Genomic DNA, 18,341 nt, shown 5'->3' with positions numbered 1-18,341 from the left:
GAAGGAAATTTGACCACTAGAATTGAATAGAATACTCAAAATGTGGTACGGATGTATTTTATAGAAACTTCAATAATTATCAGACAACTAAATTAAGTTAATGAAATCTAGGGATACTATAAAACTTGAAAAACATTGATATATCCCTATCTCATTTTAATTATTTTATGAAACAAATCAAACATTTTTGTACTCGAACACATAAGTCTACAAAATCAAAGTCGATTTTGTTCTAAATTAATTGTAATATATTTGTTCAAACTTCAACTCTTGGTATCTCAAAATTAAGAGTTTTCGTGCACATTAAACCTTCTTGTTGTTGCCCCATGAATATGTCTATTGATCAATCAGTTTACAGTCAAAAAATCGTAATTTTTGGCAAAATAACTAACCATTGCAAGGGGCAAGTTATCTGTAGAACCTTGAAAAACCCCCTGCTCCATTTTTATCAAAAAATCAACTGTTTTTCGTCAAATAGCCAGTAGTATTTTGTCAAACAGTCTGGTCGTTTCTCTATACAATCGGCACTGATGACGTAGTATTTAGAACGGATCTCAAGCGCTATAAAATATATCCAGACTTGTAAACTTTGCAATTTTGTTAATACTAATCCTAATGACTTGGAATAACACGATTATTCTTGTAAAATTATGTTGTATGTATTTTCTTTAATTCAATCAAATTTTTCAAGCCATTTGTAACTCAAGACACGCTCTAAGTTTAAAGAGTCAGGACGAGGATAACGGCTGTCACTTATAGCAGCTCCACGTCAATGTGGACGTTTTTTTTTTCGAATAACTTTCTTGTTTCAAACGACTAAATAGTGATCTATTTCCACTGCAAAAAAAGTTATTCCAGCAGCAGCTTCTACGTCCATTTCGCGGCGGCGAGTTTCACGAACGATTGAGAGTATACCATGAATGTATAGGACACGACGATACAGGTCTTTCTTTCTTACTTTTAGAGGTTTTGGAAGCTTAAAGCCTGTAGTCTGACAATTATTATCATCAGACTTTTATCGTTTTCCTATTTCTCTTATGCTCAGCTTCCATTTTAATATGTAATAAACATGAACGATTTATTTGAGTAGAACCAGAATGATGGAAGTAGATCACCAACTACAACTACACTTCCAGTTGATGATTTAGATAATAATTTTTTGCAACCATCAAAATACATATAATCATAATAATCACTAGTGGTGTAGCTCGAGTTTCATCTAAACATTTGATGCGACTCAATTTGAGCGAATATTCAAACTACAAAAGAGAGCTGTTGGATATTTACTTGGACTAAACAGCAGGACTCACTGCAGGATTAAAAACTCTGACTCTTCCTTTCTTATTTATCCGTTTCCTTAAATCGTAAGCACATTTCTCCAATTTCAGAAAGATAGTTGTACGGGAACGTAGTTCACTTAGTTCACTTAGGAACGAAGCACGACCTCTACCTACCCACTCCACGTTTAGAATTAGTAAAGGGCTCAATATTTTACAATGCAAAAAAACGCACAATCATTTGCCAATTGAAATCAAATCGATATCATTTTTTCCCGCATTCCGCAATAATTTAAGGGCATAGTTACTAGTTTTTATAAGCTTTTGTCTATAAATTAAAACAATTTTTTGACAATAAAGCATTTCTCTCTTTCTCTATTTTGAGACAAACAACATTGGTAATATGATTTTATACATCATTGTGCATCATTCCATCTTTCCTGCAATAACCAGAAAGTTTCTCAAGTTATATTTTAGAATAGAGTGTTGCTTTTACTCCTCTAGTTTCATGGCATCTCAAAATATACAGACTGGTCCAAGCGATACCATAAAAATTTTCTCCAATTTGAAATGAAGTGATTATCAATTAATTTAAAAATGTTTTACCTTTCCTCAGTACAAGGAAAACATTTTCCATTCAGAAAATCTTCGTAGGAATCGCAAGGAAACGCGGGAAAATGACATCTTGGTGAAACAGAGTCGATAAAAAGGTGATACGCCCTTCTGTGATTACAAAGTGACCGCCCTTCAACTGGTGATGCTGAAAATATTTCCAAATATCATTATTATCGTATCGGCGTTCATTTAAAAAATAAAATAGAGCCCTTACACCAAATGATATCGCTGACAGCACCAACAAATAAATGACTACATCCCTTTTGCATTCTCCCTCCGTTTGGATAAAAATCAACATGACCCATCGGTTGAGACGTTCCCAATCCTCCGAGGATTAGATTTTCGCCGTTACTATGAATAACGTCCACGAATTCCGCATCACTTTGATCCAAACGAGCTCGAGGATCTTGAGATTCGAATAGGGGACCTGCGGGATCTAAACCTGAAAATAAGCAATATTGAAATTGAGAAAAAAATCAGTCAAGTGAATTATGCGTCAAGTCGTAAAAGAATATAAACGAAAAATATGAATTAATCGACATAATTGTGGTGGTCACGTGATAATGTTTACTGGATAAGGGATTCATCATATCTTATAATAATTATATGAGGGGAACAACCCTTTAGGGACAGGAGCGGATACGGAGAAGATGAGATCAAAGGGTCATTATATTTATCATATAATATACTACGAGGGTGCTTCAAATATAAACCGAAAAATTTAGTGTCTTAAAACCGGTTGCACTGGATGCTAGACTGGTTTGTAACGAAGCTTAAAGATCAGCAAATACCACGAAACCTCGTTGGTCATCCCATGTGATGGGCTCAAAAAATCGATTTTTTGTTCATAAATTGCTTTCTTAACATGTCTATAACACGGTAGTAAAGTGATTTTTGAAAATTCGAAGTCGTTTTAAAGATACAGCATGTAGAAGAAAGAGCTGTTCGGAGCGCTGAGTTGGCAGTTGGGGTCCGGGCCTATTATGTACCGTCGACTTTATACCTGGCCCCCCTTTTATACATATATACTTTCATACAAGTTTAGACAAGTTTTTACAGGCTTGAACAGAGATTTCTATAGAAGAAGAGGAAGAAATACTCAGTCTTCGCCGGTTGAGGCAAGTTGAGATTTTCATAGTTTTAAATGGACTTGAAACTTAAAGAGCGTTTTTCTCAAAACTGTGTTTCTCAAACGTTCCTCAAATTTTTTGTATATTCATTTGATAATAATAATTATTAGAATCAGCCGGAATCGTAGAAGTGCGAGCTCATTTTTTCGTCCGTTTTTTAAGTGCGTTTCCAAAACTCAAGTGTATAAATGTTGTTTTGCATTCCAAAAAGGCTAAGAAGTGGTGGCAAACTTGCTCCAAACCCAACGCCCCAGAACAAGCGTTACCGATGAGAAGGATGTAGAAAAATCCATTTCCGGAGACGCAGTACTGTAAGTTACCGCAAAATTTCAGCCACATGGATACCAGGACTTCTGAATTTTAAGCACGCATCTCCTGTAGTGGTATGAAGAAGAAGGAAAAAATAGATAGAATTTGAAAGTTATTAACGTCGCAAAATAGTATGGAGTGTGACGGAGATTATGTGGACAAACTACAAAAAATTCAAGCTCTGTACCTTAAATTTTTTTATAACAATATTCCTGTTTAAATATAAACTACCCTCTTAGTATTAGTTTAAGCTGAGGTTAATTCTTTGATATTCATTTTCAATCATTTTTCATTGGTACCAAGAGAAGCAAACGTCTATGAGTCCCTAGTTTCGGACACTTATCCCTTAATACTGAGCGCAAAGTTTATTTTTATTATATTCATTATTTTTGTTTATCAAACTAAGCGAATCTCCTCGTAAGAAATCCCCCAATAAGAAGATCTATCGATAAACATATTATTACGAATTCGTCCACACGACATGGACCAAAAAGCCAGTTCGTTTGATGTTTGTCGGCGTCTTTAATATGTTTGTTATAAAGAATTTTTCATATTATTCTTTTCTAGGAAGGTATTGATATATGTATATATATATATATATATATATATATATATATATATATATATATATATATGTTTTTTATAGTGAATATAGTGTTTGTTATGTAAATAAATCAATATCCTATAGTTTGTCGTCTTCACTCATCGACTGACTTAGTAGCTTTCTCAAAGACCGATTCATCCAGAACGCTATAGATGGACACACCTTAGAAATGTTTGAGGTCAACGCTGGTATTCCCCAGGGATGCATCTTGATACCTACGCTATTTCTCCTCTACATAGACCATCTACTAGACAAAACTGCTGTTTTTACAAAGAAGGCTGGCACTGCAGCTCAGAATTTGGTCTTGTCTGTATATAAAATATCACCATTACCGAAAATTCGCTTGTTTGGTGTTGAGGTTTGGATCAGTATGTCCTAGCTGATTTAGCTGAGGCAGATTCACAAAACCTTGGAGCTCTCTCTAAGACCAAAGAGCTCAAATAAGATAATAGTTTGTATTATAGGCGATCCAGGGTAGACTAGGAACTTGGTCAGCTTAAAGCATAGTAAAAAAGTCGATGACCTGAGTTTGTTTTACCGTTATTATCACGGCAACTGCTCTTCCGAGCTGTCCAACATAATCCCACTTAGAGACACCTAGAACTTCGATTTATCTACACTCATTTCTTTTAAGAAGTGCATACCTGTGGAATCAACTACAAAGGAACGTTTTTCCGGAAAACTGCAGCCTACAGAAGTTCAAAACTTCCACAGGTATTTCCACAAGGCAGGTATCAATCGAATTACTTGAGTGTAAAAGGGTTTACCTTCTTGTGCTTGCTTTTTACATAAAAAAATCCGTTTCTATCCAATATTTTTTCTCTCCACTCAGTTATTCCCACCCTTTACAAACCTAACCAGTTTTTTTGCCTCTTCTTCTCCTGATTCACTTTTTCTATCTATTTTAGCTCTATTGGCAATTTTGTTGCCTTCGTATTTTGGGTCATTAATCCAAACTTGGTTTCTCTTATTCATCAATCTTATTTGTTTGTCAATCCAATCCTTTTTGCTTTTTAAGCCTATTCGCCTTTCCTAATTTCCATCAGTGATAATTTTGTTTCCATTTCTCTGTTCCTGATTCAGCTTAGCAGTTTCTATGTTTCCTTATCTATTTCTTCACTTTTCAATCTTTTCATATTACTTATTCATCGCGTTACTTCCTAGAGATCATTACTCGACAAATATTTCTTTATTTTTTAAGGATTTGGAATACAAAAATCCTAAATCCATAATTTGTAAAGTTATTATATACATATATTCAAAACTCACTCTGTATGTTGTTTGAAAATTATGTTTCTCCATAAAATTTTTGTGTTGTTCAAAAATTGCTCGTTGATTAAGTCGAGCTTGGGTATATTTGTTCAAGTTGTTTGGAAGTTTAAAAATTCGACTTGAGATATCACAGACATGTTTTATTCATGCATCGAAACACATCTCACTCATGTGTGACGTCGAGGACATGACATAAGAGATTTTTAAATATTTCATTTCTTTACGTATTTAAAATCTGATATAACGTGACATTGTCGTACATTGTATAACGTTTTTTTTTTGCTCGACGCAGAGCTGAAATCTGTCTTACGATACGAGGTCTGACTAATAAATAATTACGGAAAAGGGTTTTATTGTAAAAATTATTCTACATTCGAATGCCCCCTTGAATATACTACCCTTCCCTCCCTTCCAAAGCAGATTTTGTCTTGGGAAACAAAAAATGTCGCACGGTACCAATTCTGGTGAGTACGGCGGAAGTTCGAGCGTGTTATGGGTAGGTGCGTTGCCCTGGTGCAAAATCAGGTCGTTTTACGAACTCGCTCTCGCACTGTTGCCAAAACTGCCAAATAGTGAGTCTGGTTGACAGTCTGACCCTCTGGAGAATGATACGTTGCTAGACAAGATATCTAGATACCCAATGAACTACTCGTTTTTTACCCCACCCGTATAGGGCACCCTCTAGGCGCGCAGTCTCATTATTTAATAGCCAGACCTCGTATATTACTTAACACAATTTTTTGTAAATTTGAGATATAGTAGATCGTCTAAGAATATTTTTTATATACTTTAGGTTATCTTCCAATCTCAACATGAAAATGTTAAAAGAGAAAATAAAACTTACCCCTGAAGAAAAAACTTCTTACTTGGGGGAAGATTTTATATTTCATTGAGACGAGGAGAAGTGCGAGAATCAGTGAAATTATTGGTAGTCGATCTTAGAGAAATTTGGGTGGATTCCCTGCTAAAGATTATCAAGAACTTGTAAATACAATTCTAAGAATCTGCGCCGATTATGCAATGATAAAATTTTGTTTATGTTTGTAAGGGTGTTAACTATATACGTATGCTGCCACTTAAGTATTTACTATAAAAAGAATAAATTTACCGGTAATTCTGCTCAAATTTCCAAGATCTGATCCAGCAAACCCGGCAATGTGAGCTCCTAAACTGAAACCGATGATATGAGTTTTTTTTAATGAAAGTCCAATTTTTTCAACAAGACCTCTCAATAACAATGCTAATTGTTTACCGACAAGTCTTGTATTTGCTGAGGCTTTCAAATAATTTGGTAGAGAAGCTCCGTTACTCCAATCAACACAAATTATATTAACTTCTTCCTGTAAAATGCAAAAGTGGTAAATTAATATAAACGATGGTAATAACTAAATTAATCATTATTAAAACATAAGCATCCAAATATTCTTTTCCATAATGCGATTGAAGCTATTCCACAGAACTTGTGGATGAAAAATGCCTCTCGTTCGGATTTCAGAAATCGTTTAAAGTAAACCTGCGAGGAAAATGAAGATATAACAAACTAAAAACACCTGGAAATTATATTTGAGTTTGTATACGTTAGAGGTGAGTCGTTACATTATAAGAAAATGGAAAAAAATTAGAAACAATAAAAAAACTCATTATATCCACTCAAATAAGTATTGGAAGATGCCTCAAAGCTGAGTACTGGGATCTAACTTATTTCTATTGTTTATCAATATAGTTGCCTATCTAGACATCATTGGTAAAATATGTCTTTTTACAAACGATACTAATTTCTTTTGGAGCATCCCTGACCTCAAGGCACTTCATAGGACTATACTAGTGACCTAATAATCCTTTAATTATGATGCGATCCAAATGACGTCGTTTAATCTGTAATTTATTGTTATCTGAAGAGTTGAGTGCTACTTGTTTCGATCTAAGATGAGGATTAATTACTATGGCAGTTTATTATGGACTTATTGAGTTGTGAAACTCAATTTAAGTGAATTTTCAAACTACGAAAACGAGCTGTTAGATATTAATTCAGATTAAACTGAGAGTTTTTAGACGATTCAAAATATTGATTCAATAGGGTCATTGTACTTAGGAACGCGGAGCACGGTTAGAGATAGATGAAGGCTCAATACTGTACAATACGAAAAAAATGCACAATCATTTGCCAATTGAAATCAAACCTATAACATATTTTCCCGCTTTCGCAGGAATTTGAAGTCATATTTACTAGAAAGTTGTAAATGTCTAGTATTCCAATGATAATTTCGTTATTTATTGTATTTTTTATATTTAATTTTATTTTTGTATCTATTTATTTATTTGTGTGTTTGTATTTTTAGTTATTTACGAGGTCTAGTCTACAAATTGTATACGTTTTTTTGACAATAAAGCATTCTTCAACAAAGATATAAATGATGATAATGGAGTCATTTGAAATTGATACTGGACTGTTTCAAATACAACTCCTAGAGACTCACGAAGAGTTGAAAGGACTAGAGCTTCAGAAATTCGAGCACATCGCATATTTGACGATTGAAATAGTTTCTCAAAAAAAAGTGTAGAAATTTGCATATGATGATCTTCGACTCGACATATTCATACAAACAACGTTCTCGTACATGAATATAATGAAAAGTAAAGTTGGAAGTCACTGATTCCATTGATTTAACAATCCAACGATCACTGCAGTGATTGGTAATTTCATTTGGAATATACACCTGTTTAATTAGAATTAGTTAAGCGTGGTTTGAAGCTGCTTAGTGGACAAAAACTAAACTTTATCCAAAAAGTTAAAAGAGGTTCTAATGATATAAAGACCTGCTAATTTTGAGCTACACGCGGTATTTTGTTGATTAGAAGAGGCAAGAGATATGGTTCACTTGTTCAAATACACCTTTTTTGTATATTACACTTAGTTAAATAGCAAAAAAATCATTGATTCCCTCTTTTAATTGCTTCTTCTTTTAGTACATTCTAATTCAAAACGAATATTATAAAAACGTACAGAAGAAAATAGTTTTTGAAAGTTGATTCAATTCACAAGATATCGAAATATTGGAAAACTCTGAAATGCTTGAAATGAGATTTTTTCCGTTTTTCTTTGTATTCGTGTTTGTTCAATTCTATGTTTGATTATTAAAGAGATAGAAAGAAAGTTTCTTGACAAAAAATTGTAACAATTTGTAGACAAAAACTTGTAAAAACTAAAAAAGAAACTGAATGAAGATGCAAATAAAATAAAATTTCCATATACAGAACAACCTCCACCATTGTTTCAAGTCTGGGAACAGAAAATAATCCGAGGGAGCTGAATCTGTCGAATATGGTGCACGACGTAGCAATTGGGTTTTTGAAAAAAAAAATTATTGATTTTTTTTATGTATTTTAAAACTTTATTATTAATAATATTCATATTTAATGCAAAAAACTTAAAAAAACATTTTTCAATTAATTATAAACAATTAAAAATTGATGAAATTTAAATAAAAATCACGTGACTATAAACGCGCCATGATTGGTCACCATAGTTGTAACGTCATAATGTTATAGCTATTTAATAACAGTACAGCGTTTACGGCTATTACACGTGACTAGACAATAATATTGAAAATTTATTGCTAAAATACGAGTTGTTTTTTGGTTTCGATTAGCTATGTGTGATAAAGGATTTATTAAGGCAAAGTCTGATAATATTCCTGATGTTGATATATTTATGATCACCGATTATTTAAAAAATGACGTTCAGTTTAATTCTGCTGAAGTTAGAGGTGCCAAGGTATCAAGGTAAGTCTGTTAAAAAATAATATAATTAATGAAAATACTTAAGTATTTATTCTCCATTACATTAAATATAATTATTTATTTCATAAATTGTAGAGCATCGCGTGAGAGTTACGGCGACAAAACTATAGGTTATGTTCAACTAAGTCGTAAAAATAATATATTTGTATTGTAAAAGGACGGGTATGTCCAGAACACCGAGTTCGGAGTAAAGCTTATTCAGTTACTTTAACTATTAATGAAACGTCAAAAAAAATCAAGATGTTCAATGCCATGACTGTGCAGTTTCAGCAGATAATTTATACTCCTATTAAATTTAAGTTTTTTGATGTTGTAAGCAATAATAATCTTTTATATTGTGTCTACAGGTGGTTGCAAACATGCATTAGCATTACTTATGTGGATCTATCATAGAAGTGAAGATCCGACTTAACAGAAGTCGCTTGCTATTGGAAAAAATCAGGCATTGGTACAGTTATAAAATATATTGAAGCAGAAAAACTAACAAAAAAAACCTCTACTACTCCTGTTGAAAATTTTCCGGATAATAGTACATTTTTACAAGAAGTTGCTGAATTTGCCAAAAATCAACAAATAAATTCTCGAATTGGGCAATTAAATTTTGATTTAGAATTCAAAAAAGCTTACAATTTATCGCTACATCGATTAATTTCTGGAATTCGCTAAAACTGAAATGGCAGAAGATGTGTGTGAAGAAGCTAACCAAGCAGCAAAGTGAATATGCAATTTGGCATGAACTTCGTTATGGACGCATTACTGCATCAAAATTTTATGAAGCTGTTCATTGAAAAAGTAATAATGGTTCGCTACTTCAACAAATCATTGGTGCAAGTAAAGTTCATGAGAAAAGCGCTGACACGAGAAAAATAGTTAGAAAAAGATGTAATCGAAGTTATTATTAAGAGTAAAAATAACGCGTCCGGGGATGTATCTAGTACGTAGTCATCCGATTTTGCAGCATCTCCTGATGGAATGACAAGCAATGCCATTGTTGAAGTACAATGTCCCACCAGTCATAAATCATTGGATATTTTTCTACTAAAAGGTAAAGTCAGCTTGAAGTGTAATGCCCAAATGCAACTACAAATGTTATTGACTGGTAAAAAAGAAGGTATCTTTTGTGTTGCTGATCCACATTTTGAAGAAAATAAAACTATTTACATTAAAAAATTAAAATATGATTATGCACATACACAAGCTCTAATTAAAAATAGTCAAGTATTTTGGTTCAAAAATATATTTCCAAAATTATTAAAATCTGTAGAAAGTTAATTAATGTTATTTATTATATTTTGATGTATTTTTACAATAAATAATAAATATATTAGCTTAAATAGAACAGACACCTAGTAATTTATTTTATAATACAAATACTCTTAAACTTAAGTAGAAATTATAGGCGCTTGTAAATTTACAAGTGCTGCAGCAATGGCAACAATATTATCTGTTAAATGTAACATATTATGATTAACAACCGCATGAGGTTTTAGAAAATCAAACTCTCTTATTCTTCCAATAACGCGTTCTATATGAATACGTAGAGCAGCGATTCGTTTGCCTTGTAACACGTCTGATTGTGATAATTTTACTCCACACTTAACTGAAGATGATCGAATTAATTCAATATTTTTATCGTCAAGAAGTTGAACAATGTTTTTGAATCCTCGATCGGCCATGACAGCACAAGCCTCGGGTAACTCTTCCAATAATCCGCTTTCTTGGAATAATAGTTCATCTGAAATTCGACCTCCAAATCCTTTTAATATGAAGTTTATAAAGCCATCTGGTGTACAAGTTATTAAATATTTTAAAGTATTACATATACTCTGACCAAGTTAATGATTGTATGAAGTTCTAAATGCTATCGGTAGTATTTTTTTTATATTACTAGAGTTCGGCATATAAACGAGTTTTTTTAATAAATGTGCCAGGAACTGTTTTATTAAAAATAATACTAGCATTGCTGACACTCATTCCAAACTGTTCACTTAATCTTTCCAAAGTATCTTGGCGTCGTATTTTCATCAAAGATAATTTTATATTAGTAATATCAATATTAGATATTACACTAATGCGTTATAGCACCACATTCTATTCTTGAGGAACACCAGTATACGCTTTTAAATTATCGTTAATTAAGTAATTTGTGACTTTCAAAATTTCACATTTTTTCACAGGAGATTGAAGGCTGCTAGAATCCATAGTACTTGAACCGGTATTTTCGGAACGTTCATAAATATCTTGTGAACTATTTGAATTTGTAAAACTAATAGATGACAAACTTTTCTGAGTATCTTCCAATAAATTTGAATGTAATTTTTGACGCAATGGTTTTATTGAAGATGTTGCAGTACTTATGCTACCAGTTTTAATTGATGAGCAGGATTCATCGATTCCGATTGATAAAATTTTACATTGAACTGATACGCTACGATACTTAGGACGACTATTTACTTGTACAGCAACAGTACGGTGGTTAATATTAGTTTGTGTTTCAACAGTGACCTTTTGGCCAGGTGTTTCATTTGAAGGAGCAAAATCTACTCCAATATTTTCAACAGTACTGGCTGATACGGCATCAATTTTTGGTTCTGGAGGATTACCAATTTCCATATTTTCTGAAGATTCATTTAAAATTTCTTGAATTATTTGTCGTTTGTCGTTTTTCTGCAGCTAGTCTAAGAACCGTTGTAGTGCCTTGTCTTTTACGATTAGGTTGACAGTCAAACTTGAGTGGTACCACATCAATTTTAATCTTTGCTTTACCTCCCATCGTTGTATAATAAATGTAATTATTCATGTCATCTTTCAGCTAGAAAAAAAACAGAAATCATAAGAATTATTTATATGTTATTATAACAACAGAAAAACCACCATAACATAAAATTTAATACTATAGTCAAATACATAACCTCGAAATAACTATCAAATTGAATCCCAATCATTAGATAAAGATACATAAATTTATTATTTAAGCACTTTAAATTATCAATAAAAAAATTTTTGAATGCTATGATTTTAAAGGTTATGATTTGAAGTCCAGTTAAAAAAATTTATTTACTGAACTTTACTTAAATATATAATAATTATTTGATTGGTATACTTAGATAAATAATAATTAATAAAAATGGTATTAAGAAATACTTACATCGAAATGATCTTCACAATAAAAATAATTCGATTTTGTTTGGGGATTATCACAGTGCACTGCTTGAAATCATTTATTTCGACGTTTGACATCTTGGGGAACATTTAAAAACATTTTATCAGGAGTTGCCTTTGTAGAATTCGTACATAATGGTACAAAACAAGAACGATAACTTTTGAGGTTCGATATTTTTTATTATAAATTTAAATATTTAATAATGATAACAAAATCAAATAGAACAAAACACTGTATTTATTATTTTTCTATCAACTGCAATGAGTGAAAACTAACATTATGACGTCACACGCACTCGGGTTTGTTCGGGAGTTGTCGGCATGTCTTCGGTACTGGATTCAAAAATTATTGCGAAAAAAAAAGTAGTTTTGTTATAAAACTATTATATAATCTTTTCATTTATCACAAAAAAAAATTTTTTTAAAAACCCAATTGAATCTTTAATTAAAATACTTACAATAGCCATCAAAGCACTTCTGATCTCGTACACCCAAATATAGTTACAATCACTACCGAAACCATGAACCAAAACTTTCGTTGGTAAACTACCATTGAATCCGTCTTTGGCCCATTCGAACGCTTCGTCTAATTTTTCAAATGGCACTTCAGCGGGAGGTGATCCTCTTTTTCGCCTTCTTCTACCTGGGTACATCAAAAACTTCGTACCTGTTAAGTGGGTATTAGTAGAATTTTGAAGTACTAAACCAGTTTTTTATACCTATATCATCCGGTTTGTCTGGGATAGTATCTAGGTATTGAAATGGTCCTGATGCCTCGAAACATCCTACGTCCTTATAGCAAGCACTTGGAATATCTTCTCTTTTTAATCTATAAAGACATTAAACAATTACTTTCGTTCTGTGTACAGACGGAACTAAAAAGAACATACTCATGGCTTTTGGTCCTCCTATAACCTGAGAAAAGTTTACAAGTCTTATGAATTGAGTATTTTTCAGAAAATTGAGGCGATATACCATTACAACATTTCAACGTAACTTCCTTTCAGCTCCAATCACTTTCTCAAAGATGTTCAATAAGTTCGATACCCTTTTTATAATAAAAAATCGTCAAGCTCCTCTGGGAACATAAAATATTCCGAGGGGGCTGAATCTGTCGAATATGGTGCACGAGATAGCAATTCAAACTTTAATTAACCAATTTGATTTATTGCAATAAAGGATGTGGGAGCTGGAGCAGTGTCTTGATGAAACAGCATTTTCTTATTACTCAAATGCAGCTGAATTTGCATAATTTCTTCGCTCCAACATTATATAATACTCGCCATAAATGAAATGGAAATTATCCCACGCACTTCCCAAAAAACCGATGCTATGACCATGCCGCCTGCAGATGGAACTATCTTTGCTTCCTTTGGAGCTGGTTCTCCCTTTTCAGTCCATTATTCTTTTGTTTCGCGCAGCTTTCTCAACTCCAAATTTTCGGTTAACATACGATGTAACGCACTTTTTGAAAAGCCTTCTATATCTGCTGACTCGCGCATTTTCATCCAGCGAACATTCAGTACCGCTTGGTAGATTTTATTTATTATTATTTCTTTACGTTATTTAAATTTTGGACCAGAACCCTACTATGACCACATGAGATGTTACTTCAATAAGAACTAAACTGATAGGGAAGGACCAGATGATGTATCAGTGTTAAAACACTCCAGGAATAAAATAATCCAAAATATTCATATCTGAATCAACTAAGAAGTCTGAGGAACATCTCGAGATATATAAGACGACATTAAACTGTTTTCATGGGTCAAATAGCACTTTAAATGATGAGCATGGTAGAAGATGACAACTGAAGATTTGCAAGCAGCCTATGAAAGCAACAGAGCCTTTACTCTGCGAATGTGGTTTAGCAAAAGGCTCAACTACCTTAAGAGAGTAGTTTTAACACCTTGAAAAGTCGAAAAAATAGCCTTCTTTGGAAATAATATAGCAATAGCTCTTAGATGTAGGTATAGAGAGCTAGATAGTCGAGATGACTCCTCAAATAGTCTAATTTAACTTTTATTCTCTATTCCTTCAATTGCTCGCTCAACTTAATTAAGCACCCAACGAACTTGTCTTCGAGCTTTCCTCTATTTTTTAGTAGTTCATTTTTTACAATTTTCCGTAAAAATCTATTGTAAATATCTCCATTTCTTGCTACTTAAAACATTAATTTGAAGGCTTTTTGATGTTTGTATCCCCCAGACATTTCCAATTATTTTCTATATTATTCACATTTTTTTTTTCATTTGTTTACCTTGAAAATACGAACAAATTTATTTTCCATGAATTTGAATAAGATATCTGGTATGAAATAACTGCTCAATCTTATTTAAATCAAAAAAACGGAATTGGATTATGCAAATTGAAGCTTTTCAGCCGATATTTCATTTTAGTCTGGGAGCAGGCCCAAAATCTTGAAAAAACGATATTAATAATAAAAATACAGTGTTTCAAATGAGTATAGGCCAAAATATAAATTCTATCCAATAATATATTATTAAAGCAGAAACGTATTTCGACGTTGCCCTTTTTCTTTTTGTATATAGCTGACCGTTTCATCCCAAATTGGGAAAGAATTATTTTGAAGTCACCATAACCTCAAAATGTCTTCGACACGATAAAATACACAATAAACAGACATATGACAATAAAAGATCGACATGTGTAGAACTAACACATCACCCTTCGGTCCCCCATATCAACTAATAAATTTATAAAAATTATTCTATTACCACCACAATAAAAGAATAAAAACACCTCTAAGTTGGAATTTCTGAAACCGTCTACGAAATTTATACTGAATACACTGTTCACACTACCACTACACCAACAAAACACTACACCAACACAGCACCACACCACCACTAGACTAAGTGTTGGTGTTTTGTTGTGTTGGTGTAGTGTTGGTGTTTTGTTGTTTTGGTGTAGTGCTGGTGTTGTGTTGTGTTGGTGTAGTGTTGGTGTAGTGTTGGTGTAGTGTTGGTGTTGTTTTGTATTGGTGTAGTAGTGGTGTAGTTAACAGTGTATTCAGTAAAAACATCTCTATCAACTGCAGGAGTATAGCTTCTATATTGGATTCCAGTATAACAATGAAACGAATAAACAAGTGAAGGAAATAGCTGGAAATGAAAGTGCTAGAGCCATCATTGACCTGAATCTATCAATGAAGAAGTAGTAATAAGTCCCCATAACGATACATATAACATATAACAGAAGCTATTAAAAAAATTGAGGCAAGAAAAGATGAAACAATGGATGAAATACTTAGTACAGAAGAAAGCAACCTTCAGACTAAATAGAGATATAATAGACACGAAAGAAATATCAGAAAAAACAATAGAAGAATCAGGAAAGACGCGCTTTTGTTCCACAGACTTTGAGAAGACTTTCGTTAAGATAGACGAAGAACAATAGGTAGATCCTCAGAAACGGAAAAGTTGACCAAATAACGATAACCAGAATCAAAGGATTCTACAATACAACAAGCAAGATATAATGTCAACATAATACAGGGATTCAAACTGTTGGTGCGTCTTTTGACAGGCCATTGCTCCGTCAAATGTCAACTTAGAACTATAGGCATGGCAGAGGTCGATTTAATATTCTACGAGCAGCCATAAAAGCAGCTCCTTTAGGAATAGAAACAACTAGATGTAGCGTGTTGTACAAAACATCTTCTAGGTATAGGTGAAAAGCCAAAACGACTTCCTAAACAATCTACAAGACAGGAATGTAAGCTAAGCACCACTTAATTTGGTGCTGATCTAAACTAAAGAACTAAGGATAATATTCGGGCAAGCTTTGAAAGCATCAACATATATGAGAAGAAAATAAAAAAATTAATTAAAGATAAAGATGAAAGAATCAAGGATGACCTAAAGTAAAAAGCAAGGGCAGCAGGAAAATTCTTTAAAGGTATCAAAAATACCTTCCTGGTAAAGACAGAGACAACCGAGTCATTTTTTGGGGCAGAAACATGCACCACCCCACAAAGCCAAATAAATAAGATACAGAGTATACAGATAAAATATCTAAGGAGAAGAGAAGATCAAACAGTAAATATCTAGTGACAAAATATGAAGTAGGAGATAATTTAAACATACTACAAGAATGGGAGTAACCAAGAAACCTGGAAAAGCAATGAATGAGGAAGTTAGGAAAGTTATATATGTAGATGAATGGAAAATAATCATCCCCATATACTTCGCATTATTGGTATTTTATGTTAGAATTTGAGCATTTTTATTTTAACTAGGATATTTTGGTTTCGATAAAGTTGACATGTCATAACTCGATACGTTATCTATTAGTTCAGGTGTTAATCAGGTCTATGGATATTTGTAATTCAATATTAGCCTCTTCATAAATCATAGATCTTCTCCGAAGGAGAAAAAGATCATCTCATCAACAAACGTTGTCATTTAATCGAACTCGAACAGCTTAATCCTCATCACTAAATTGACATTGTCGAGGATCTGGTATCCTCAATGGTCCATGTTGTAATATCTATTCAAGGTTTAGTATATCGCTGGTACACCTCTTAAATTGATTATCGGACTTAGTACACTACCCTGAGGCACTCCTGCTTTTATTTCTGTTAGATGAGAGTATGTTTCTTACTGTTTGAGGCCCTAATGCCAAACTCAAAGGCCTGGGCCACGATTGGGAAAGCAGAAAAGCGCACTTATTTTTCTCCAAGAACTTTTCGAGTACGTCTGTGGTGCTATAAGCTTTATCGATGGTTGAGTACTTTACTCGAAATAATTGATGAGATTTAACCTCTAGAGAAGCAATTTCTCGTACAATACAAGGCAAAAAGGGCTGCTACTTTCCACAGCTTAGGTACGTATCATTAATAAGATTGGTTAATTTAACTATAGATTTGCGTGGAAGTTGCTTCAGTATATCCCCAGTGATAAGATCAAATCCAGGTATTTTCCTTGTATTTATGTTAGTGATAATTTCTGTAGAAATTTCTTTTGGAGAAGTAAGTTTAGCAATCGAATTCTCCTGTTCTTGTTCATTCCAGTCTTGTATTTCATCACCTTCATTGGTCTAGAAGGTTTTCTCCAAAAGTTTCAAGAAACTATTTGCTTTTTACTTATTATTTCGTGCCCAACTTCCATCTTCTTTTCTAATTGGTGAGTTATGCAGAATGAACCTTTTAAATCATTTATTGATTGAAATATTTGATGCAAAATTGAAGTATACTTCAATCTCGAGTGTTCCAAGTATATTGAAATTAGTCAAAACTACGACTAATATTTGAATGAAACTTTTCAAAGTTGATTTTCGTTTATTGATAGTGAAAATGGGATTTAAAACATGAAAAATACCTATTAGTAATCCGCTTTAATTCTCGTTTTCTCTTCCATTCACTAACAGACGACTGAACAGCCTTAAGAATTTCAGCATCGTTGATTTCATCTAGAACTTCTATAGAAGGATGTACCCACGGAATTTCCACGGTTGGATGAGTCACACCTGAAACAATAAGAATCAGCTGAATGAGAAGAGGAGGATTCAAAATGCAAATAAAAATTGAAGACATATGGAAAATCTTATAGAGTTCAAATAATATATTTTATGTCGTTATAATGTATGTAGTTATAGATGTATATTGAGTGTCTTGATTGTTGTATTGAAAGGTTTTTAGAGCCCCTGTAGATATTTTCCTTTTTCTACAAACACGGAAAAATCGTCGGAATACCAAAGAATTTCAATCGCCCATTATATATCCGTTAATTTCACGTATTTTTTAATAATTTCATCCTTGATGATACTCCTTAGAGAATCTCATCATCTTCCCTACTAGGTAAGTATAAATTCTGACGTGAGTTTGGTTTACCTCAAATATGTTTTCACTTGTTTGAAGTATCACGGAATTGATATTGCCTAAAGAAAATGTAAATATAATATCCTAGATCTGCATTCCTTCGAATGCTTTTTTTACGTTTACAAAACATGAATACTGTGGTTTGTTATAATCGATCATTTTGTCTCTTATTTCTCTGAAGCCAAAACCCAAGTGGATATTTGATCTTCCGTAGTATTAAGGGGGTTAGTAGCCCATGGTATGAGAAAAATCACTACTTTAGATAGTTTTAAATCTGCCCATACTGATTTTACAAGAGATTCTATGTGAAATTACGACGGTTGATACTA

General features: G+C 32.9%; 1 protein-coding gene across 2 annotated transcripts in view; it reads right to left on the bottom strand.

Annotated features, from left to right (window-relative positions):
* LOC130447341 (uncharacterized) overlaps positions 1-18,341 on the bottom strand; it is a 57,048-nt gene that overhangs the window by 15,853 nt on the left and 22,854 nt on the right. For both annotated transcript variants that reach the window (XM_056784109.1, XM_056784110.1), the window contains exons 3-8: positions 17,513-17,660; positions 12,890-12,999; positions 12,629-12,837; positions 6,316-6,547; positions 2,107-2,334; positions 1,884-2,037 (exon numbers count right to left, since the gene is read on the bottom strand). In XM_056784109.1, the coding sequence (XP_056640087.1) occupies positions 1,884-2,037; positions 2,107-2,334; positions 6,316-6,547; positions 12,629-12,837; positions 12,890-12,999; positions 17,513-17,660 (1,081 nt within the window). The remainder of the gene's footprint in view (positions 1-1,883; positions 2,038-2,106; positions 2,335-6,315; positions 6,548-12,628; positions 12,838-12,889; positions 13,000-17,512; positions 17,661-18,341) is intronic.

Source organism: Diorhabda sublineata, chromosome 8, assembly GCF_026230105.1.
Source record: "Diorhabda sublineata isolate icDioSubl1.1 chromosome 8, icDioSubl1.1, whole genome shotgun sequence".
In the NCBI taxonomy this organism is placed as follows: Eukaryota; Metazoa; Arthropoda; class Insecta; order Coleoptera; family Chrysomelidae; genus Diorhabda; species Diorhabda sublineata.
The sequence above is the reverse complement of the archived record's forward strand: the minus strand, read 5'-3'. Positions and strand labels throughout refer to the sequence as shown.